Source organism: Hipposideros armiger, unplaced genomic scaffold (genome assembly GCF_001890085.2).
Source record: "Hipposideros armiger isolate ML-2016 unplaced genomic scaffold, ASM189008v1 scaffold_501, whole genome shotgun sequence".
Classification (NCBI taxonomy): Eukaryota; Metazoa; Chordata; class Mammalia; order Chiroptera; family Hipposideridae; genus Hipposideros; species Hipposideros armiger.
The window spans coordinates 806,749-832,454 of NW_017731851.1; the positions used below are offsets into that span (position 1 = coordinate 806,749).

Here is a 25,706-nt window from a genome sequence, read left to right on the forward strand (position 1 = left end):
TCACCATGTTAGCTGTAGAGGGCAGTGTCACTGGCCCTCATGTGGGATCTGAACCGGGGCCCTGCTGCTCAGAGCTGGCGTCCCAAGCCAGCTATTAACCAACGCGCCACTTGGCCGGCCCAGGAACATCTTTTCTTAATTATAGAGATTCCACCTCTTCTCTCTCGAATTATTTGAAGCCCTGTGTTAGCTGGGCATGTTGCCACACAGCTAAAGTATGACCTCCCGCTCTCACAGGGAGATGTGGCCACCTGATGAAGTCCTGGCAGAGGAAGTTAGGTAAGCTGCAATGTTGGTGGGACTTCTAAGCTGCGATGTGATGGATGGAGCTGCAACACCATCCTGGACCTTTAGGAGGAAGCCACGCCCTAGGAATGGGAAAGCAGAAGGCAAGAACCAGCCCGGGTCCCTCACGACTGTGGGGTCAGCACACCAGCCCCAAATTGGCTGCCTCCAGGTCTTCCATGTGACCGTCTGTCTTGTTTAAGCCTGTTATTTTGGGTGTTCCTGTCAGTGGCAGCTGAACTAAATCCCAAGGATACTGTGACCCTGGCCCCTATTTAGCCACCCTGATAATCTGTATGCCCAGCCTAAATCCCTCACGCTGCAGCCTGGGCCCACTTCTCCTCGGTCTGAGCTCTGAAAGTGTAGACAGCAGGGGAATGATCCTCTGTAACCCTCCACTGAAAGTGCCCTCTCCCATTATTTCTGCATTCTCCTTTCTCCCTGACGCCCAACACCCAGGCTACTCCCCCCACCTCCGCCCACTCTCCCTTTCTCAGCATCTTGCATAAACATCAGATATTGAAGCATTTTTATATGCAACAATCTTTCACTCCAGGTTTTGAGATAGTACTGTTTTATACTTGTTACCAAAAATATAAAATCAGCTCTCTTGTTACTTCAGTCCTAACTCCTTAGAGGAAAATTCACGATATATTCTCCCCCTGTGGACTCTGGAGATGGGGCATGATAGGGAAGTGCTTAGAGAGGAGAGCAACAGAGATTAGGAAGACTGACCCTCCCAAATATTTGGGAGGGAAGACCAGACTTCAAAAAATATGCCCTTCAGCTCTTGCATAAATTGTGAAAAGTTAGGAGGTTACACAATGGCCTAAACTTGTATTTTAAAGGGGGAGGAGGGGGTGAGACAGGGAGGGAGAAAAAGAGGGAGAGGAGATAGAGGAGAGATTGGTAAGAAGGGAGGGAAGCAGGTCCAGATCAAGCGAGCCATTGCCAAGAGCTCTTCATTTCAAGCCAGTGAGGGCTGTTTCTACTACATTAAAACTAGCATGTTGGCTGCTGGGAGCTTCTGCCTCAGCAGATGATGTGGGCAATGTCTCTCAAACAACTGAAGAAGGCAATTCAAAAGTCACCTACATATGGTCACCCTCATCGTTAAATAGTGGTTATTTGGGGGATGGATGTCTTCTAAAGCTTTCACTTACTGTTTTAATCACATATATGAATGCAGCTTTGATTACTTTTCCCAAGTCCCTATATTTTACGAGACCTTGACTTTGCCACTATAGGTAAGTACTCTGATGGGCTGTCAATCCCATGGTTGTGAGGGGTGACCATATAAGAAAATTTGACAGAATGTACCCATTTGTATCTTTGAGAGCATTGTGATTGATACTTGTGCTCCTTGGGGACCAGGAATGAGATTCCTGCTTCATGGGACACACGCATCTGTGACATTTGGCAGAATTCTGTTAAGCTTCCTCCAAACAACCAAATTTTTTGCTAACAGTGCCCCTTCCACTTACCTGCTACCCTCCGGGAGGAATTTGAATTTTCCCCTAAGATGCAGCCATTGCAGTCCTGGCCTAAGCTAGTTTTGGGGGGTCTTTTGAGTTACAAACTAAATTCTAGCAATTTAAGGTAACACAATAGTACCTCTGCCCTTGGCAATGGTTTTATTGCATCTGGGTTATCATCTGTGTCCTCTGAAGTTCGGATTCTACTCATGCCCTAAGAATCCTCCTGCCCTTCTTGAGACTATATTCTGAGGAAAGCATAGAAGAAAGAAGTTTTCACTTACACAATATTCACATGCATTGTTATTTTATGCATAGCCCAGAATTAAGCACCAGAAGGGACAGAACAAAGGGGCAGGTCCCAGCGCTCCCACAGCTTCCAATCTTGGGGAAATAAAGAGGATAGAAGCACATCGTGGAAATCATGTCCAGTTTCTATAGCCTTTTCTCCTAGCTCATATTTTCCGACTCTATCACACTGGTTTCTGCAGACATCTTCTGAATTCAACGTGCCTCAGAGACAGGCTGGACCCAAGTCATTCTCGATTCCTCTGTTGGCATGGGATAGCAGGCGTCTGGGACACAGGGCATCATGACACCCCAGAGCCTGTATAATACAGCTGTGCTCCACCAGAAAGTTTACACTGAGTGGACATGCAACACTTGCTGGCCCTTTGGATTGTATTTTCTTCAACCGCCAGATAGAGACAGACAGCAAGAAAACTCATGAATAATTAATCTTTCAAACAAATGCTATAAATGTTACTAATGACCATACTATAGTAACACAACTTTTTCTCCAAGCTCAAATTCTGTAAATATTCTCCCCTGAATCCGAAGATCATTCCTAGAAGGCAAGTTTTGTTCCTTGTTTCAGAGCTTCTTATCTTGAAGGAAGAAGGTGGGAGTGAGGGGAGGCCTGAGACAGAAGTAGGTTTTGCTGCACCAGCCGTGGGCTCTGGCCACTCTGAACTCCACCCCACACAGCAGCTGGAGCTCAACCTCTGAAGGAAGAGAAGTTGCTGGGCTCTGGATGTTCTGCCCACAGGTCTTGCTAGGTTCACTCCAGAAGCCAAATCCACCCATGGCCACCATGAGAGAAAGATGCAGGCAAGACCCTATCTTCTACTCTTTATCTGCCAGAAATTTGGGAGTGGTTCTTTTGGGGCAGGGTATAAGAAAAGGTGCCATGTACATAAATTAAGTAATAAGCATACCTTGAGCAGGAAAGAAAAAAAGAAAGGAAGAGATGGAGAGAGGAAGGGTTGGTGAGTAACAACTCTATCATGGTTACCTACTCTCATGACTCCCATTAGCTTTGGGGTCTGAGAAGAGAGGTAGGTAAATTGTCACACCAAATTGAAGGTTAGTTAGGACATTCATAAGTTACTACAATTGTTGCTTTTCATGGAAATCTGAGTCTGGCTACATTCTTCTTACTGCCAGCATTTTAATAATCCTGATGGCAACAGATCTAACAGCACAGTGTTGAAGAGCATGGCCAGCCTGTCCCCTCTCTCCACAGGCCACTGTGCCACTGGCTGGCTGAGTGACTTTGGACAAGTGACTTTACCTCTCTGTAGAGTATCAGTCTCCTGGTCTGCAAAATGGGGATAATAATATGTGATGAGATGTCAATAAGGGTGAAATGGATCAATATCTATAAAACACTTAGACCATACCCTGACACAGTCAGCACTTTAGACCATACACTGGCACACTGTCAGCACTGTTAACTGTTATTATAGACTTATATCAGACTGCTACTCATCTGGTTATATAAATAAACAGTTCATATTTGAGGTGTTTAAGGTCTGATGCATGGAGGCATAGGGGGTCTTTTTTTGGGGGAAAGCAGTTAAAGAAAGCAGCCTGGCACTTGTATCAGTGCCCATTGGCTGCCTCCCACAAGTTTCTTCAATCCTCTCAAGAAACCTTGCTGCCCGCCAGCCCCAGCACCTCTGGTCCGGTTACACGGTCAGAACTGGTCCTAGCTTGCTGAGGCTGGCTCCAAAAATCATGCATATCGCTCTGAATCTGGAATGAACATCTCTGCAGCCCCACGTGGCCCCCCTGGCAAGTCTAGTCTTGACAGACCGGAATAGCCAGAGCCCAAGAGATGGTTGGGAAATACATTCTGGAGGCTCAGAGCCAGCTCCACAAACGTGCTGGGAACCTCGATTAACACGGAAACCCACATTTCAACAGTTTTCTGAGGAAGAAAAAGCTATTCCAGCCCAGGAGGAATGAAATGAGGCCTCATCTTGCAAGGGCTGCGTGACATGAGAGCCTGCATTTCAAATGAGGCACAACAATGGGACCCAAGGTTTGTGTTCCTAAGTCCTCAGATGAGGAAGGGTGATCTGTGGGAAAGCCTCAGAGGAGGTTTCGGACACCCATTTGCATGTAGGAGACAGCTGAGAGGATTAGAAAAAGATGGCATCTGCATTATAATTAATATTGATTTTACCCTGTCTCTCCAGTAAGAAAAGCTCCCCAGTTCCCACAGAATTTTAAATTGTGCAAATCACCAGCAAAGACCCTTTCCTCAGGCCCAGAAAGAGAAAGGCTGTGGAGGCGCCATTTCAGGACCATCAACAATCATGACTGAGCAATCTGCCAACCATCCAGCTGCCGGCAGAGGATGACAGCCCTGGTCCCTGCCCTCACGGAGGGTACGGCCTGGGAAGACCATACATAGAGAAACAGGTTAACAGCCCCTGAGCTCTGGACACACGCTGCCTGGATTTTATCCCTGGTCCTCCAGCTCTGTAGCCAGAGCAAGTTACTCCACCTCTTTGTCGTTTTGTTTTCTCCTGTGTCAGAATGAGGAGAGTCACTGTGGTCCCAGGTGGAGTGGGGAGGAGGAAGGAGAGGATGGGAAACCAGGGTTGGCCCTTGAGAGTAAAACCTGAGAACAGAAAGGGTGTTTGAGGCATTGGAGCTAAGAGTAGTTGGGCTTGCTTGGATGGCAGTTCTGGTTGGGAAGGAGAGGGTTGAAACATGCAGAGGTACAACAGCAGGGGTGTGTGTGTGTGTGTGTGTGTGTGTGTGTGTGTGTGTGACAGAGAGAGAGGGTGAGAGTTACATATGTCATAAATATATCACCTTTCCTTCCCCCAGGAGAGCTCCTTTTTTTTAACAAGCCTGTGATTCAGACCCTACCTTCTTGGCCATCACTGGTTGGTTGATCCGGGTAAGGGCCCCTGACCCAACCTGACCCAATCAGAGTTCTTTCTGGGATTTTTCTAAGTGGAACTGAGTAAAGAAGACATTTTACCCACTCTTCTGACAATGTCATGATACTCGTATGGAGGTTGCTTCACCTTCGTGTTTCCTGCCAGGTGGAGCAGAATGCACTGAGAATGAAACCAGCAATGCAAAGAGAAGAGGAGCGAGAGATGAGCTCCAGCTGGTTATATCAACCAGTAAATTCTCCTTGCAACCTCAGCTGGCTTTGCTGGACTCCTGTCACCTGTGATCAAAGGAGTCCTGGACCAGGAAGGCAGGGGTCGGATGGAGGGGAGCCTGGCCTTGCAGGCTGAGGGGTTAGAGGTTCACACTTCAGATACTCAGATACTGAGAGGATTGAAATCTCTGTCCAGTAATCGGGATGATCACTTCATAAATTATATAAATATCTAATCACACCTGAAACTAATATAATATTGTATGTCAACTGTAACTGAAAATAATAACAATAATAAATTTTTTTTAAAAGGAAAGAAAATTTCTGTCCAGGAAGGCAATAGGTACAAAAAAGATACTTTTAGACAGCTCAATCTGGCTGCAGTAAGCAGAATGGAATGGACAAGGCTGGCGGCACAAGGCTAGTTCAGAGTCTTTTGAAATGCGCTGATAATGAAACCTCAATCTCCAACCCTTAGGGTTGGTGCCGAGGTAGGAATGTTTACCAGAATCCACTTCAGAGCTCAGAAGTCAATATGGATGAATGGAAGTCATCTTCTGGGAAAAGCCTGCTCCTTCCCATTTTTTGGTCATTGACACCACCTCTGCCCTCATTACCCAAACTAGAACCCTCAAAATTGGCTTCCACTGATCACGAAATTCCTGAGTCTACCTTTACTAATGTCCATTCTAATCTGCACTGAAGTTACTCTGTTCTGTTTTCCCTGCACTTTTGCAATAGCATCCTAGCAATTTTCCCCAACCCCATCTCTGATCCTATATCCCACCTACAATGCCACAGACTTACCCTATCACTCCTGGCTCAGAGACTTTAGTCAAGGGGTGCCCAAGCTAGGACTGACAGGAGATCCATAGTCTCTTCCAGCACCCCAACGAACAAAGGGATGGGCTTCTTATGCCTAGTTTCCACTTTCTTAGGGCTCAGACCTGGTCCATGGGTAACACAGACCCCCATCCTGCCCTACCCTCCCAGATCCCTGAGCTTTGAACACATTCCTTGCAGCCCAGTGAGCTGAACCATCCTTGTCACATACTGACACCACATACAGGGATGCAGGTCTGAATTTGCTAGGAGGCGCAGATCCCAAGAGGGCTGTGGACACCTAAGTGAAGCATCCTTCTGGACCCCTGAAAATAACTGGCAGGTGTTTGATTGGTAGGGCAGACAGGCAAGGGTACTGCCATTATGCAGTGAGGTCCATGAGTCAGCAGATTTGGGACATTAAAGTTTTTAGGACTTTATTTGGGTCCATGGATTGCTGAGGCTTGGGGAAATATTGGCTATGTTCCAAAGGGCTCACAGTCACCTACAAATAAAACCCAAAGCCTTCATAAGGCAGGTGATACCCTTTCTCTATCTGGCCCTGAGCTCTCTTCCTAATACGCACTGACACAGGGTTCTGGTAGCAGGGACATTCCATAGCTACCTGAATACACTGTCCCTTATGTCCCTCCTCCATGCTTCCGTCACATGGTCCAGCAGACAGAGAGACACACCTGTAGAGGTGTCAACTGTGCAGCCTGGCTGAAGCCCAGGCTGGGGAATGGGGAGAGGCGAGACAGGAAGATGAGGCAGGTGGGAGCCTTCAAGGCCACTCTAAATTAGTTTGATGTTATCTAAGCAGGCAGGGAATCTACCAACGGACTCTACACAATGGGGCCATGTGGTCTGCTGGGCACAAGCTCTTTGAGGACAGAGGCCATGCCTTATTTGTGTTTGGTTCCCAGAGCCTAGCCTGGTGCCTGGCCCACAGCAAATGCCTAGTAAAAAACTAACCAGGACCAAGCTTCTCTTCTTGCTCTCTATGTGGCAGCTTCCTTGTCACTCATTAGGGAGAAAAGGAGAGAGTTTGGAGGTTGGTGAAGAACAGGTAATCTCGGCCATCTTTCTAGACTTCTCTTGTTTCTTTATGTACCTAAGTTAGCAGTTCCCATGTCACAGGACTACCTGACCTAATGCACAAAAAGCATCTGGCACTGTGCCTGGCACACAGTAGGTGCTCACTTGAAACAATGGGGAATTTGAACCCCCTTTCAAAGATGACTCCTAGCCACAAAAATTGCTTCACTAAGGAATTTTTTTTTTTTTAAGATTTTATTGGGGAAGTGGGGGAGGGGAACAGCGTTTGGGGAATCAGGGAAGGGGAACAGACAAATTTCTGTCCTTTTGTTCTTCAGTCTAGTTGTGGAGGACGTCAGTTTCACTGGCCCAGGTTGGTGTTATCATTGCGCTCTTCCCAGGCGAGGCAGTCGCTCGCAGGCCATTGGATGGCCGCTCACGGCGGCTCACAGCAGCTCACGCCATCTGCTGGCCAGCCCCATTGCAGCCTATGCCATCGCCGGCGACTCACAGCAGCCCAGCTCCAGGTCGAGCTGTTGTTCACCATCTTAGCTGTAGAGGGCGTAGCATCGTTGGCTCTCATGTGGGATCCGAACTGGGGCGCTGCTGCTCAGAGCTGGTGTCCCAAGCCAACTCCTAACCAACGCGCCACTCGGCCAGCCCACTAAGGAATTTTTTTTAAAGGTTATAAAATCCATCAGAAGATTTTAGAGATATCTGGCCCTTGAGAATTTAGTTCTGTGGGAATAAAAACACTAGAAGTTGGAACAACCAATTTCTACTTATGCATAGGTTTGTTTATTCTGTTTATTTCAGCTCAAAGTCAATAGTTCCTGGGGTTTTGAGTAGTGCTACATGGTTCCATCTGTGCAGAGTGACGGTGACCACTTGTAAGATGGCACTTCCCGTTGGTGACAAGCACTTTGCATACATATATCTCAATATTAACAAGTACATGTGGTTACAGTTAGCTACAGCTGGCTTTCAGGTCCATAGGACACAGGTGACTGAGTCGCAGCATGAGAGTGCAAGAAAGATGCATGTTTTGCACAAGGCCGGGAGGTCCTGGTAGAGAGCTTATGTATCCTTCAGGGCCTTGGACACTTAGTCGGTACGTTTTTTTGTTGAGTTTTCAAAATGATTTTTCCAGTCATTTAGCCTATGATCAAGGTTGGCAGTTAACTTGCTTGAAATGAAAAAAAGGAGGAAGGGAATGTGCATGAAAAGAGGAAGAGGTAAGGGGAGGGGAGAGGAGAGAGAATGAAGAGGAAGCAAGCTTCTGGGCTATTCTATCCTAGTTAGGAGTGTCGGGTCACAACACCCTAAATGGCACCAGCTCTCAAACAAAAGCTTCTTTCTTCTGCCCTGGACCAGCTTATCAATTGAGCAAGAGGTCAACAACAGTCCAGGCCTCTCATCAAGTGGGACCAAACAACTCCACAGGTCACGTTTTTCTAGAAATCTCATCCAAAAATTAGGATCACAAAGTTATACGTCCGAATGGCATTCTGAAACATCATATAAAATTGGTCTAATTTCAGAGGAAAACCTCTGTCCTCCCAGGAGCTGGTAGGAAACCTCTTGGGGTCGTGCTGTGAACTGTCACCAGGTGGCCCAAGCTGGGGCAATGCAAGAGTCCACAAAGACAGACCCTCATCTCAATCCATTGAACTCTGGCAAGACCCGCTATGACAAGAAGCCTGCGTCATCGCAGTCCCTATTAAGTGTTGTAAACATATGAAGAGCTTGAGCTCCCCCCCACTCTGAAAAAAGCACTTTGGATAACCATTACGCGAAGCATTCTGAAGCCTCGCTAAGGTTGCCATACCTAGGGCTGTCTTGCAAACAAATCCGCCTAAAAATGAGATTCTTTGGAGATTTCAGAAACTCAGCCCCTTTGAAGCCCTGCCTTGTGTTGAATCTCAAGCAATGGACAAGTTTATAACCAAATTCCAAAGTACATCAAAGGCTTTTAGAGATCCAATCGGTATTTTTACCATTAAAAACCTGCATAAATTCATCATGAACCCACAGAATGAATAAATCTCAACTACTTCTGCCACTCTTAACCCTGCCCACAGGCTGAAAAACAAAAATCCAGTTCTCCACGAGTTTTAAACCCAGCAACTTTTCATATAAGCCCTCGAATGTTTTAATCTGAGGTAGAATGGAAAGAAAGGGGATGGCATTTTTGGCAACCCTAAGGCATTGAAATGAAATAATTCATATATTGGGTTCTGTGTCCCCTTTTACTGACACTCTGGCTTTACAGCTTACCTAAAAGCATTTTATTATAATCCAAAGATAAATGAAGAAAGGCTTAAATTTACTAACCCAACTTTTCCCACTGGGGTGGCTAAGCTAGACAAAGAGTTTTTCATGCTAATAACTGTGATTAAAGCCAAAGCCTTCACTTCATTAAAAAATTAACTTCATAAATAAAAGTCCAAAGAGGAAAAAATGTCAAATTCAAACTTTCAATCTCCTATTTGGTAGACAAAGGCAAATGTTGGCATGAGCACTTGGGCATTTCAGCCTGGCTCCGCCAAGTGGGTGAGCACACAGTGGCCTGGCCATTGGCACCAGGACGAGTACAGCACAGCAGCACTACATCTAAGGGGGTGCCCTTCATGCGCACCATCAAAAATCTGTGTATTGATTAAAACAGTTGCCTGGCAGATGGCAATGGATTGTCTTGAGGAAAGGGCGCCTATTTCGAATTCACACATAGATACACTATGAGCTCACAGGGAGAGGCCCTGAGGGTGTCCCTGGGGACTCTGCCTTTTAGCTGTTGGGCACTTGACAAATGGGGACCTCTGGTCTCACTTGGGCCTCTTGCCTCTGAGCCTGCTCCTTTCAATCTTTATGTTAAAGCTCGGTGAAGCAGCCTTTGTAGGCAGCTTCCTCACTTATACATACTGCACCCTGTTGGCCAAAGTTCTGCGGAAACAATTAGGAGGTCAATTTGAATCAAGAGCTTGACAGTCCCTGGAACACTGTGCCTCAGATTAAACTCAAGGACTGACTGAGAGCCCACGGTGCTACTCGGCCTCCTGGGCTAGATCTGAGGGGAGATGCAGAGGTGGGTCAGAGAGACTCCATGACATGACAAGGTGACAGCTTCTTTGAGGAGACAAGGCATCTGAAGAGAATGTACAGCCATCAACCACAGTGGTTTTGTTGACGTTCTCAGTGCTTTCTCTACCTTATCAGAGCTCATTGAGAGTTTCTGGCCCCTTCGAAGAAAGCAAAGAGATTTCAGAAAATTTCAAAAACTTTTAGCTTTCTGAAACACTTCGATTAATTTGATGTTAATGTTTAAGTATCTTAATGATACAAATTTCTCTTTTCAAAATCCTAGAAAGAATCTTATCTTCAGCAGATTCTACAGATGGGTTCCGAAGCCATTTTACCATATTATAATTAAACCTGTGTAATTTATCATACTTTACACCAGATTCTCACTCCAGTGTCATTAAAAACTGATTTGCAATTTGCTGTTAAATTAAGATGCTTCATTTTCCTACTATATGTGATTTTTCTTTTCACAGGCAAATGATGATATGGGGGCCATCACACCCTGGTACAGACAGGAAAATGCCATCAGAATCCCCGAGAGCCCACATCCAAGAAATTTCATTTTATTCATTATCAAACCTTATCAAAGGGTTATCAAAAGAGGCTCAGAAACCATCGATAGGAAATATGAAGAGGATATCTGTGAAACACCTTGCTAAGAAATTCCCAGGCTGGCCGAGTGGCAGGTTGGTTAAGAACTGGCTTGGGACGCCAGAGGGCCCCGGTTCGGATCCCACATGAGGGCCAGTGACACTGCCCTCTACAGCTAAGATGCTGAACAACAGCTCGACCTGGAGCTGGGCTGCTGTGGATCGCCGGCGATGGTGTAGGCTGCAGTCCCCTGCTGCAGTGGGTTGCCATGGGCTACCGTGTGTAACCAGCAGCCAGCGTGAGCGGCCAGCAGCCGCTGTGAGCGGCCGTCCAGAGGCCAGCAACTGATCTGCCTCACCCTGGAAGAGCGCAATGATGGTGCCAGCTTAGGCCAGTGAAGCAACATCCTCCACAACTAGACTGAAGAACAAAAGGACAGCAACTTGTCTGTTCCCCTCCCCCCAACTCCCCAGTGCTGTTCCCATTTCCCCAATTCCCCATTAAAAAAAAAAATCTTAAAGTGAGTCTAAAAAATAAAAATAAAAAGAAATTCCCATTAAAATTCGGCTTTCTGTGTGTGTAAATGAAAAAGACTAATTTAATTTTAATTTGTGCAGGCTGGAGTCTGAAAGCAACAGTAACTTAATTCTCCACGCCAAACTAATTACATTAGAATCACTCTGATCGGTACCCCTGGCTCTCTTTGATGTTAAACTCCTGTTGCCTTTTATCCCCAGTCATTCTCTGGGCAAGTTCTCCTCCATACTGTCCCATCCTGTAGGATCACGATGCTATTGCTTTTGAATCTCAGTTTTATTTTGATGGAACACCCACCGAGGGACCAAAACTTATTTTTCACTGAAGGAGACTGATTTCGGTTTGAAAACTGCAGGAGGAATTCTAAGTTTGACAGGATGCAGCACACCCACCCAACCCAAAAGATGGCTTCTTCCCTTCACAAAGGATTCCGCATGTGGGAGAGCTTGCTCAGTGCACTCATTACACCAGATCTGCTCCCCCCCCTACCTGGCCCCGGTGGGTTTGCCCATCATGTTTCTTACCCTCTTGACAAAGCATTATTTACCCATGGGATCACTCAGTGCTCAGCTCCAAGGGGGGTCTCACCTTTCCCTGGTAAGCGATAAACTGAAACATGAGGATATTTTCAATAGGCCATTTGTCAACATCGTGCCATGCTGAAAGCTGAGGAGGGTACCTTCCCCTCTAGATCAAATTCAGATGATGACTTCCTGGAGCAGCCCACAGAGGACCAGACATCCAAATTACCCCCAAGAGGCAGCCCTGTATTCTGATTCCTCCCAGCGAGAAATCGGATGGGCCACACTTAAGATGAAGGCTGAAAGGTCACTGGCTGCTCTTAAAGGTGTATTGGGCCGGTGAAACAAAGGGCTTCAAATAAAAGCTAAGTAGAAGCTTGACCTATGAAAACCCCTTCTAAACTGTTTTGCCATGTCCTCAAGTGACTTCCAATAATACCTCTCTCTCTCACACAGGGTTGGCACACAGGCGAAATGAGACAATCCCAGTGAAATATTAATCGCTGGATCTGGCAGTAAGATTCCATTCAGTAATAGTAGTGCTTTGTTAGTATCAATGGAGAATGAAAAAACAGACTGCCATCCCGCCTCTGGCAGACCCCAAGACAGGGGTCTGAAGACCAGCAGACCAAAGCTCACAATGCACGGAGATTCAAACCAGAAGTCTTTAATTTAATCATGTTAATTCAACATCTTAATTCAAATTATGATGTCCTATTTGCTCTTCAGTACGAATATCAGAAAATCAAAATCAACTTAATTGATCCTTTCCTGCATTCACCTCGAATGAATGAGGCACTCCTGACAAAATGCATGTGGTTGAAAGACAGGAGGAGATGTAACTGGAAGGAAAAACGAGATATGCCAAACACAGAGCGGAAACTCCAAAGATTCAGAAAGCTTTCCAGTGTAGGGTGTGGAATAAATGACTTTCCAAATTCTCTCTCTCCAAAATAGTACCATGACTAACAACTGTCTCAGAAATTGGCTTTGGGACAAAGTGCCTCATATGTCGGAGCTAAGTACATAGTAGGTTCTCAGTAAAAAAACGATTCATCACAAGATGGGTTTGGACCAAGCATCAACCCTACCACTTCCAATATACAATTCACACATCACTTTCAAGGTATGTTTCTCCCAGAGGAGTTCAAAGCTTTTGCATCCATGTGCCTCATTTAATAAGCTTTTTTAAAACCACAAACACCATGCTAGATGTCATGGGCAGAAACAGAAAAACAGCAATTGGACAAGACACCCAACACAATACAACTCACATCTCATGAATATGTACGCTGTACCTGGAGTTAAATAGGTAGCAAGAATATTTATATCTCACAGGAGAAAACATGACCAAGGCCTTGAATTTTCATGATTTGCTCAGACTTATGGAGTAGGGATTGATTGAAATCTAGAATCCATCTCCCAAAGTATATAAAGAACTGGAAATGTTTACTCTGTACAGTAAAGACTTGAGGGGAGAATGAGGACTATGTTGAAATATCTGAAGTTTTGGGATGTTATCGTCACACACTGACCGGTCAAGTATTCCCGGTTCAACCCCCAAGGGATATCAATCCAGGATCCCTCCTGTCTTATGTCTAGGTGCCCACTCATACCAACTAATTTGGCATGCTCAAAACAGATGTGCTCACAACAGAAAGGGGAAAAAATATGCATCTGAAGGACAGTGACGTCCATTTAACTGCAGAATGCGGTGGACATTCCAGGTGCATAGATTTTGACTCAATACAAGGAAGGATCTTTTAGCAATTAGAGTTGTTCAAATGCAGGAATGTATTGCCATAAGGGCACAGTACATTCTCCATCTCTAGAAATAGAAAAGTAATGAAATGACCTCTTATGAAGATTTAGGGCAGGATAACCAATTAGGAAGCGACTAAAGAAGTCCAAGCAAGAGAAGGTGAGGCCTGAATCAGTATAGTGCTGGGGCAGAGACGGGGAGGAAGAGGCAGATGAGAGAAATGTCTGGGAGTAAAACCATGAGGACTTAGTAACTGATTAGATGTGGATGATGAATCAGGGGAAGAGGCGTGGCAGCTCCTGATACAGCAGCATGAGAGGGAAGCAGATTTGTGGAAGAAGATGCAGAGCCTAAGGTGCTTGTGGGCCATCTGGGTGCATGGCTCCCCAGGCTATAGGTTCCAGGAGCTGTGGAGAAGTGCTGAACAGGAGACACAGCTTGGGAATCCTCAGTGTAGAGGGGGTATCCTATGTCAGCAGTCACCTAGGAGGTGGGTAGAGAGGGCATAGGAGAAGAGGGCTAGGGGATGCTGGCTTTTAAGAGGTAGGCTAGAAAGAGAAACTGAAGAGCACAGGCATATTAGTCCTTTTGGGCTACCGCAACAAAATACCATAGGCTGGGTGGGTAAACACTAAACATTTATTTCTCACAGTTCTGGAAGCTGGAACGTTTAAGATCAATGTGGTGGCACATTCAATGTCAGGGGAGACCCTGCTTCGTGGTTCATAGATAGACCTCTTCTTGCTCTGTCCTTACATAGCAGAAGGGGCAAAAGAGTATTCTGGGGTCTCTTTCATAACGGCACTAATCCCATGCATGAGGGCTCCACCCTTATGACCTAATCACCTCCCAAAGGGCCCTTTTCCTAATACCATCACATTGGATGCTAGGATTTCAACATAAGAATTTGTTGAGAGGGGACACAAACATTCAGTCCATAACAACAGGGTAGGACTGGTCAGGAAGGATTCAAGAGGCCAGAGTGTGGTATCCTACAGGTTGAAAGAGCAGACTTTCAGGAGGGAATGGCCAACAATGTCATGTGCAGCAGAGAGTTCCAATGCAATGAGAATTGGACAGCAATTCCTGGACTTGGCAAGCAGGGGGGCGGGGTGGGGAGCTGAGTGGCCAATGGGAGGTGAGTAAGCAGAGGCTGTGTTAACCAGCTTTGGGTGGAGGCAGACAGGGATCAGGAAGGAAGACATGGAAATGAGGATTAATTTTAGAATGGGGAAGCCTGGAGCATGTTTATAAGCTGAGAGGAAAGTGCTGGTAGAGAGGGACGGACTGAAGATCTCTGAGGAGTCTTTGAGGAGGGGGGCGTTCGTGGGCACAGGTGGCAGGACTGGCCTTGGTGAGGGAGAGGGACACTTCATCCTCGGGGGCTGGAGGAAGGAAGCAAGGACCATGGACACGGGTGTGGATAGAGCTGTAGCTTGTGGAGGCAGGGGTGGGGATGGGAAAACATCACGCCTGATAGTCTTAACTGCTGCTGTGAAGTAAGAAACAAGATGTTAATATGAGTGTTAAAAAAGACAGGGCTTAGAGAGAAGGCGGAGGGTGGGAAACCGGAGTGAACAGAGCAAGGACAAGCAGAGCTGACAGGAGGCTTCAAGGACACGGGCGTAAGTTAGGGGACACGCTGTTTATGTTCCTCAGTCTCATCCTACACACAAAAGGACCAACCCCCCAAACCCTCACCCCACGTCCTATCCACACTGTTCTCTGCCTAGTACACAGCCCTGTACAACCTGTTCTCCAACTGCCTCTCTGGTCTCATCTCCTTCCACACCTCAACTCCAGCCCGATGCCTTCTCCTTCCCGGGCCTCTTTTATCTACTCCTCTTTAAGCTGCCACGCAGCATGTCGTCCTCCAGGAAGTTCCCAGGACTGGGCTAAATACCCCTGCCCGGGTTCTCACAATACGCTGCGTATTCTTTCTGCCTTTGTACCCACCACATACTGTGGAGAGAACTGCGTGCATGTTCATCTTCCCCACTGGACACAGAATTGCTCCTCCGGGGCAGGAATTTTCACTCTGTCTCACCCAGTAGGCCCTCAACACCCATGCTGGGTGAGGGGGTAAGGCTGGGAATGAGCAGATGAATGGTGAGTGGGAGGCTGGCTCAGTGATCCTTCCAATCCTGTCTTACTAAGAATATAGGAGTCTAGCTTGTCAGTTCTTTGTGCATATTCACTTTTGTAAAAGGCCACATTTTAGAGTGGACACTGGAGAGAGTTGTTCTCCATACAAACTAAAAGATTGATCATAGCTTTTTCATAAGCCAGAAAAATAAGCCGTGACATTCTCATGGCCAGAGCCAGATTCCTACAGTAGCTCCAGGAGCTGTGGACACGCACTAGAAATCCAGATGAGGACAGAGATGCCTCAGTGGTGTCCAACCCCACCAGGCAACCCTCTCCTCTCTCCACAGCCAGGAAGCCTGAGACTCCTCTGAAATGCGCATCAGCTAAAAGGCCCCAGAGCTGTCCTTGACAACATCTTTAAACCCAGCAACACGGGCCTGGTCCTCTGTGTACTGCTGCCCTCTCACACTGCGGGGCAGGAAGACCTCTGCGCCCTGAGCACCCGACTCTCCAGGGTCGTCCCCAGTGTCTGGCACGGGCTCACCTCTCCACAGTCCTGGAGGTGCTGAACCCGCTAACAGAATTTTCCCAGGATCCCAATCTCGTCTCTGCTTCCCACCCATCTCTCTCCAACAAAAACAAGGCCTCAGCCAGGATCCGAGCTCTGGGGTCTGTGGGGAGGGGACGCTGGGACACAGCCCCTGTCCTTCCCTTGATGCTGAAACCAGATCCCTGAAGCTCCCAGATGCCATGGAATGCATTTAGGTCTCTTAAAAAAAAAAAAAAGCAAAAAAAAAAAGCTGTGCTGGGCTTTTGTTTGTAGGGCAGGATTATAAACGAGCAACTCGCAGCCAGTAAGAGGAGGGGCTCAGTCATTTGGAAAGATATTTCCCGAAAGGCTTTTTCTACCTTGCACAGGTTGATGGTACATCATCCCCACTGACAAAGGCCACTTAGGCCATTGTTGAAACCAGGATATGTCACTAGTACCCAAGCTGTCACAATAGGAGACAGACTGAGGGACCAGCCACAGGGAAGACATTGGAATCTTTGCTCCACCATACACTCCAACATAAAAAGGTGATTTCTAATAAAAACAAGCTCCAGGGACCCAACCCTCTAGGGATGGGCAAATGGGACACCTCAAGCTGTAATGTATATTTAGAGTCTCCAAATATTTTTAGCAGGACAAGGGAAATGATTTAAAGCTAAACAAAATACAACAACAGCAACAGCATGATTTAAGTAAGCTCTTCCTACTATACACAGCATCTTGTGGCTGCAAAGGATAGTCCAAGCTGTGTGTGCGGGAAAGTGGTTGTTTAAAATCAATAGCCTTCTAACCATGACTTCTTGTTGACAAGACGACTGCCACTGGAGTTGATGACTTTTGGTTACTCGAGACTTACTGGTTCATTTATCCATAGACCCCATACTCTGGCCTGTCTGCTTATGCTCTTTTAGAAAACTGTCTATTCTGCACTTGCAAGGTAATTCCTGTCTCCAAGGTTCCCATCAAGTTTTCTGACACAGCCACACCAACTTTTCTCAGGAGTAGTCATTGATAAGAAGGCAAATTTCAGCTCTTTTTTCCCCTGTCCACACACAAGAAAAATCAGAGACATGAGGGACCAGAAGAAATGGGATTTGTTCTCATTGCCAGATGCAGAAATGTCATCTATTGTGCTTCTTACCAAATTCCTTCTGTAATTCACTAGGGAGTTAAGGTGGTCCTGCCACTGCCTGAAGGAGCATTACCTAGCCTATAGAATCCTGCAGGCTTACTTAAAACTGAAGTTCACACTATTCTTTCCCAACTGAATTGCAAACTAAAGTATTAATAAACGAGGTTTGACAATTAAGTTCACAAACGTGTTGCAACGATGTTGCTAAACTTTTTTGATATCAGAGGGATTATTCATTATGAATTTGTACCAACGGGACAAACAGTTAACCAAGGTTACTATTTGGAAGTGCTGAAAAGGTGCATGAAAAAGTTAGATGACCTGCACTTTCGCCAACAATTCATGGCTCTTGCATCACGACAATGCACCAGCTCACACTGTCTGTGAGTGAGTTTTTAGCCACTAATCAAATAACTGTATTGGAACACCTTCCCTACTCACCTGATCTGGCCCCCAATAACTTCTTTCTTTACCCAAAGATAAAGGAAATATTGAAAGAAAGACGGTTTGATGACATTCAGGAAATCAAGGGTAATACAATAGCTCTGATGGCCATTCCAGAAAAAGAGTTCCAAAATTGCTTGAAGGGTGGACTAGGTGCTGGCGTCGGTGCATAGCTTACAAGGGGAGTACTTTGAAGGTGACCATAGTGATATTCAGCAATGGCGTATGTAGCACTTTTTCTAGGATGAGTTCGCGAACTTAATTGTCAGACCTCGTATTATCTTGTTTCAGGTTTCTATGGTCTTAATATGGAATCGTAGGAAGGACACTGGGCTTGAGGCCAGAAACGCTGATTTCTACTCCTGGCTGCCTAACCAAATGAATCTGGCCAGGTAGTTCTTCTGAGTCTCAGTTTCTCTTCTGTGAAAAGGGGTAAACAATTGCTCTGACCAACCCAGAGACCTTGTTTTGAGACTCCAGTGAGACAACTTGTGAAAGAACTCAGACCTTGGACCAAGCATTTTGCAAATGTAACGAAACGACACCAGGACCTAATGTTCTGTGGTTAAGTCCTTCAGAGGCAGGAGCCATGCTCAGCTGTCACTTATCACCCCCCCACCCCGCCCGCCCTCCCTGACATACACACACGCACACCCAACAGAGTGCTTACACACTGATGGGGCTACTGTATTTGACATTCAGGGACTTTTGAACTTGAATGGGATCCAGTAATGTTATGGATGTGGAATATCTCCGTTCCAAATTCTTTTCCATTGGGCATAAGCAAAATATCCTTTCCTTTTCTCACCCAAGATCAAGTGGTGTTTTGTGAAATGACTGCCTACTGGAAACCTCTTCTGGGACGCTAAAGTCATGTCCCTCAGTGTAGCTGGAACATCTCATCTCTGGCTTAACTCCATGAGGGCCAGCAACGACTGCACATGTTTGATACTGCTCTCCAATCTTGGCCTCCCATTTAATTCCTTCCCAGGGCCTTTGTATATGTGTCCGGTTGAGGCCCCAAGTGCATCCTAAATTCTGCAAAATCTCAGCAAATATCTTATTCCCTGAAAGCACCAGTGTGATTGGTCTCTTATGTCGCAAAGGAGCTTTTATATTTTTAGTTTTCTTCCCATACAACAAACACTATTAATAACACTCGACTTTCTCCAGAGATGATATGGATTAGACCAAATGGAAAGTTACCATGGTTACTGCAGTGTTATTTTTGGTATGAGAAATTCATGCCAAGGGAAGCAGCCTACATGGTCAAGAATTGGAGCTTTATTTCCGCTTTGCTATCAGGCAATCAATCCCAATTTAATTTTGAAACTCTAACTGCAACAGAAACTAATTAGGAGCAGCAAGACCTGAAACCCCTAATTAAAGTGGGAGTCAATAAAGTGACGCAGTGTTATCATTGGGGCAACACTGGCAGGAGGAGGGGTTTAAGCACAGGTGGATTTTCTTTCCCAGGTAACTAAGCAAAACAAGACAGGGAAACATATCTTGAGGGTCCGTGGGAAACTCTAAGTTGGGTCTGAAGGCTCCAGTTTCTGGTTGAGGGAGCAGGTCAGGCCCTCTCTCTATGCTATGAAGATGCAACAAACTGGGGATGGGGTAGGAACTCTGAGCGGAAAGGAGGGCGTTTCTACCAACAGTCAACCAATAGCGCATGGTGGAGAGGCCGGGAAAGGCTGGCTGAAGTAGGCTGGTTGAGACTAACCCTATACATTACTGTGCCTTTCTGTGCAGGCCTTGGAGGACATAACTGCAGAGGAGCAGGGGTATCCAAACAGAACCTCATCACTCAGACCCAGATATTTATGGGCTGTTACCTCACATACCAGATGCTGAGTCACTCTTTTCTAAATTAGCAGAAGTTGGCTTATGAAAGGACTTCTATTAGAGTGAAAAACCTACTGCCAATCCCTGAAGTACACGCTTCCCTTTGGGACCTCCTGGTTTATCTTTGACAGCTTTAAAATACTGCTAATGGTATGACTTCATCTGCCCCACAAGAGAACAATCCATATTTAGGCCAGAAACCACATGGTCCTCATATCACCCCACTGGGCTCCAGGATAGAAAGGGGCTCTTAACTCAGGGAGAAAACACATTTAACCAATGATTAATCTCTCACCCTCCTCCCAATTTCTTGACACGGAGACTGAAACGAACTTTGCTGAATGGTTAGAAAGCTACTCTGAACACTGCAACAGGGCCGTAAACTCGTTGAGTGTATAGAATTTTTCTACACAGGGGTCTTTCTCCCCTTGTCAAGTTTTCCTGTTAAATTTCCCTGAGAAAATCTTTTTTAGAGCATTATTGAGAAGACAGAAGCAGGACAGCATAACCCTGTTGTGGCTTTTTCAATGGCACCGAGTAAGTCCATCCCTCGGGAGAGGGAGCTCTGCTGTCAGGGTGGGAAGAATTCCTTGAGAGCGTTCTGGCTCTTATTTCCCATGAATAAGTGAGGTCCACAGTTACACTGGGGCTGACAGGATTTTCCCAAGGCAGACAAACCCCAGATCAATGAGAGCCTATATTAATCTTAACTCCTAGTGTTGTCACAGGCGGGCAACATAGAACACAGGCCACATCGGGAGTTAGTCAGAGGAGGTTCTTTGAATATTTTCATTGAAATAGTGTATTGACATAGTACGCAAAACCTTTGGCATTGGTCTTGTGACAAAGGTTAAAAATGGGAGCAGAAAGAAATAGACAGCTCTGAATACTGAAATGTTTCGGAGCCTGGCTGCGATTTGAAAGGAGATATTTGGTGGTTTCTGTACATTATAGATATTATTGACATAATGGACCAGAAGGTTAAGGGGAGAGAGGGGCTCAGCCATCTCCCGTGCATTACGAATGAGGGAAGAGAGATAGAGACAAAGAGAAAGAAGAAAAACAGCTCTGTCTTTGGCATAAAATTTCAGCCCAAGGAGACTGAAAATGTCCTGGAAAATAGTGCTTCATCCCAAAACACAGATCAGGAGCCCCCTTCTGTGGGACTGAATTCTGCCTCCAGGGGAGGTGCACCTCTAGGGGCTTATGAAGATCCGTCAAAGAAGCACCTCTGTTTTTAGCACCAGCAGTCTGCAAACTTTCTCTAGCGCCTTTTAGAAAACTAATGCTTTCAAGGCCCCCCCCCAAAAAATTTTAGATGTACCTTATCTCAAAACCACACCTACCTTGACTCCAAGGAAAGACTTGCGGTGATAGAAGCAGCACAGAGCTGCCGAGAGGGTGTGGAAAGCATTGCATTCCTTAGGCATCTTTCAGTCTTCAGTCCCCGGACCACACACTTTCTTTAGGGTTGAAAGAAAGGGGGCTCGGGGCATTGGAGCCCCAGTCTCTCCGCAGCAGCTGTGCTCCTCCTGCCCACAGTCCGGACGCTGGGGGGAGTGAGCCAGCTCCTTCTCCCAGGCCAGGCTGGGACTTTTCCCCTCCGCTGAAGCCAATACGATCCACTCGCTCAATTCTGGCAGGCTGGTGTCCAGCCTGCCATGCACACAGTGCCAGAAATTCTCATGTGACCAGACTTGCTTTCTGATGAAATTCTAACCTCTTTTAGAAGAGGCTTTGGGCTTTCGCTGTCCCCTCAATTTAGAGACCCAGAAGAAATCATTATCCCCTAGAGCAGCCTTTCCCTCCCAGGGCTGCAGGCACCAGGCAATCTTCTCCTAGAGGCTTTGTCTGATTGCTTGTCACCCCAACACCTAGGGGTTAAGGAAGCATACATCACACCACCTTGCGATGAGAGAGAGACTCCTTTGAATAAAGGACCTAAATGCGACCAGGGTGTGACTTTCCCCGAGGAGCAATCCTAGAAGTTCTAAGGAACCCAGGTAGGATCCCTGTCCCCACTCTCCCAGCCCACCCTGGAACTGTTTATTTTTAATTAGGATGCTCCTGGCAGCCAGCTTACAGCTGATAACGTTGGCATGGCCATCATTACTGGGAAAGCAATATTGCCTCTTGGTGTTTAATTAGCAAGTCTGTCAGCAAACACCCTGAGTGCCCCATGTCCTCCCCACCTGGCCGAGCAGTCTGCTGGGAGGATGGGGGACAGGCTGTATAGTCTCTTCTGACCCAACTGTCTGTCTCACTCCCCTCCACGTTGAACACTTCACTTTAATTGCCCATCTTCACTTTAATTGCCCACTCTGCATAACCCAGATCCAGCACATGAGCCTCAGGTCCAGTGAGATCGAGGGATTCTTCTGCGCTAAGAGGCCTTCACCCCCTACCAAGAGTGTCCTAAATGCCTTTAGGGGGGAAAGGAAATAACTGCTTTTCTTCTTTCATTCCAGTAAGAGTGGATGCTCACTGATTCTTTTTTTTAAGTTTTTTTGGTTTTATATCAAACCCAGATTTTTCCCTGTAGCTCTTCCTCTCCTGCTCAAATATTAACTTTCTGTGGCTCTGGACATCCAAAAATGGAATGTGTCCTAAGCTTTCTAAAACTTCACACAGGCAGAAACTTGCAATGAGAGAGAAGAGCATCTATTCAGTCCAGAAAGGAACAACATCAGATGAGGCATGAGGGAGGTATGAGAAACATTCAATGGAATAAGTGTCAAATCCTCAGGAGGCTTTGGCCTTTGGACTAGGTCTAGTTGGCCTGTGAAGATGGAGAACTGTTTATTCAATGCCTGGTGAGCAGCTTCTGTGTGAAGGAGAGACAGGAGCAGAGGCTCGGCCTAATAAACACATCCAACGTGGGGCTAGATCTACAAAGGCTCTGCCACCACAGGAACAACTAGGGGGGCTGACTTCCTTTCTGCTCCCTCATTTGGATTCCTCTCTCACTCCTTCTCCTCCATGGTTCTGGAGGTCAGATGTGCAGTCCTGGGAACTTCTGGGTCCTGGGGAGCCCACCTACCTGAGAACTTGAAAGCAAACACCAAAGGTGGTAGAACTCATGGGTTTGGGGTCTTTTTTTTTTTTTTTAAACTGAAGGGGCCCTTAGAGATGATCCAGTTGATGGGTCAATACTGTCTTCCAAGATCCAGGAACTGTATCCATGAGGAAGCAGTTCTTTGTTTGCTCTCATCTCTATTAGATGGGGTTCAAAGGGTAAATCCACAAGAGCAGCCAGCGCCTGTGGCTCCAGCAATTTTGTGGGGATGACTCATCAATCAGGCCAATGGCCAACAGGTAAGGGGCTCAGTTTTCACCTGCTATTCCTCTTCCCCTCAGGCTAAGAAACTCTCCAAGAGGCTAAAAAAAGAACCGGTCGGTCCCCAGCCTCAAAAGCAGAGAAGCAGCTCCTTAAATCCTGCACAGAAATTCACTGAGCTTAGTCAGCCAAAGCCTCTGCATTCCATACCCTACCCGCAGAAAGTGTGAATGAAGTGCATTCCTGAAAGAAAATATGCAAATAACCCAGACATGTAATTTCATAGAATTATGTAGTTGAGTGCTCCAGGGCCAGGGTAAAGGCAAAATAAAAGATCCCAGGTGCCAGCAGAATCACAGGTGTTGTCACCTGAGCCTTTCCCTGTTTACTCTGAGAAATGTCTCCAAAATGTCCCCAAAGTTGGTTCTCTCAGGATTAAAGAACGACTAATCTTATTAGGTAGCTGTTTCCTAAGCACTTTTTATTTTTTTGTTCCACATCAAAAATAATTTCTGAAGCAGAGTTCAAAGGTTTTAATCAATTTTCTCCCAAAATGGCCAAGGAAAGAGACTAAAATAACATGCTGTTATTGCAAATAAAGATGATAATGGCATGAATTTGCAAAGTGCCCTTCACTGACTTGTTATGCTTTTAAATGTCTCCCAACCACACTGATCAATTCTCCCACGTTCTCCCCACAATGATTATTCTATTCTTGTTACAAAGCAACACAGGACCAGAACTGCCCGTCACTCAGCAGAGAACAGACAAAGGACCAGGGACTCCAGCTTATGACTGCAGAACCTGGTATCTGATCACATGGAAACACAAGAAAGAGATTTTTTAAATGTTTTATAATTAAACCTGTTACACCCTCTCATGAAAAGGCTGTGATTTGTTACGCTGGGGCAGCAGGTCACTCTCTGGTGATTTGGTACATGTGATATAGGACCAGTCAAATTTGGATTCAGGGTTTTCTAAACACCATGCTCTTCCTGGGACAGGGTTCACTGTGGCTAAGGCAACTCCTGGGGACTGATGGACAGAGGGGCTGAGCAGGCAGAGGAGCTCTGAGAAAGTTCTGTGCTCTCTAGCGACCCCTTCTGGCCACCTTGGAGGCTCTCTTCTCTGCACCAAGGGAAACACCTGTGAAAATAATCAGGGCTGGGCAGGTAGGTGGACCCTTGAGGAAAATCCCCATTACCTCAGATCACATGTTGCCCACGTCATCTGGGATGTGGGTAAAAGCAGGCCGGAGGAAGGCCCCTGCACAAGCATTGCCCTCAATGCCACTGTTTCCTTGGGTAGCCCTAATACTAACCTGCCCTATTTAGTAACCATGGAAACAGAAGCTGCCTGCTAGCCATATTTCACAGACACATGCTTCCTATAGGCAACAGTCCTTGGGCTGAGAGGGTCTGAAAGCGAGTACGGAGTCCCTTTCCCAAAGTGCCCCAGTCCCTACTAGAAGATCAGGTTACCAGTGAGGTAGACATGCTTTCTGATGTGGCACGAGGGGAGAGGTCTGTGAGAAAGATGTGCCTACCAGGTATCTGCTTTTCCCTGTTTCAGGGCAGTCAGGAAAACAGGGCTGCCCACGCCCCCTGTTTCCCTTCCCAAAGCCAGCCCAGAATTAAAGCATTGAACTCTACATGCACTGAGGTGTTCTTGGTCATTGTCAAGTATTAGAGGGCACTACTCCAAGGCTGCAAGGCCTGGCTCGTCCTTGCCCACAGAGACTCACTTGGAAGGTCAGTCAAAGGGTGAACACCATTCATCATGGTCAAAACAACTCAAGCTCTCGCGGCAACCACTGAGACTCTTCACCTCTGTAGAAAGATCTATCCTTCCTGGCTTTTTGTCTTCACTAAACCCCAGTGATCGGGCTCTCAGGGAACAAAGACAGCTTTAAGGAGATAGGGAGTAAGACCGATGCTACCAACCCCGTTTCTCCTGGTGTCTTAGGAAGCAGGGAAGATTAACCTGGACGGGCCCAATCCTGAATCTCAGAGGACCCCCTCTGCAGGCTCGACACCTACCTGGGAGGCCCTGGGCCAGAGAAGGGGACTGTTTATCAGCAAGCCTGCTTCCCAAAGCTTCCCAGGCACCTAGCCTGTTTATGTGATTCTGCGCACAGTAAACCAGGAGGCGAGGGGTTAGGGGAGGAGCTCGTGTGTCCCAGAGCACTCACCCTCACATAACAAGCAACAGGGCTAGAGGAGAGGCCTTCAGGGAAGAGGGCACCGCCTCACGCCAGGCTTGGCAGCAAGCTCTGCAGGCTGTCAAAGACAGCTCAACACATCTCCCTACATGCAAATGTGATATATTTCTTGCTCCAGAAAGGAATGCAAACTGGACTCGGAGGAAGGGCAGGAAACACCAGCGCAGCTCTCTGGGCCACTTTGTGTATCACTGTGCACAAGATGCTTGCTTGCACTGGCAAACTCAGAGGGTGCATTTACGAGTCTTTGCTGTACACATCTCAGTCTGACAGTCCCACCGCCCCCCACCGCCCCACCACCTCCCAGATTCCTCAAGGGGATGAAAGAGTATGGCTGTTAAATGGTCTCTGTCCGGAAGTGGTATTGATCTGCCTAGCACATAAACAAAGAGACTTAGGACAGTGTTCACAGATTTTTCTCTACTGGGCCTTATGTCCTCCCACAAATTTCTGTTTCTCTAAGTGACTATGAACATCATATCACTGATAATGTGAAGCAAAATTAAGTGAGCACCCAGTCCTGACTCGGCCTTCTGTGCTACCACATCCCATCCCTCCCCCACCATTTCCTGGTATCGCTTCAGAAGTCCTACATCATATAAGCTTGGTTTTCTGTTTTTTG

At 46.5% G+C, this 25,706-nt stretch overlaps 1 protein-coding gene and 1 long non-coding RNA gene across 3 annotated transcripts in view; one reads left to right on the forward strand and one right to left on the reverse strand.

The window, feature by feature from the left end:
• BCAR3 (BCAR3 adaptor protein, NSP family member) overlaps positions 1-25,706 on the reverse strand; it is a 105,975-nt gene that overhangs the window by 30,792 nt on the left and 49,477 nt on the right. The window contains exon 1 of one of the 2 annotated variants that reach the window (XM_019667551.1): positions 20,933-21,218. The exons of the other annotated variant lie outside the window; for it this stretch is intronic. Coding sequence (XP_019523096.1) covers positions 20,933-21,016 — 84 coding nt within the window. The 5' untranslated portion in view covers positions 21,017-21,218. Of the gene's footprint in view, positions 1-20,932; positions 21,219-25,706 lie in introns of those variants that run through there. 2 annotated transcript variants of the gene reach the window in all.
• Positions 21,358-24,626, forward strand: LOC109396038 (uncharacterized). Its single transcript, XR_002126778.1, has 3 exons — positions 21,358-21,589; positions 22,807-22,901; positions 23,590-24,626. It is a non-coding gene; the product is annotated as an uncharacterized LOC109396038 (long non-coding RNA).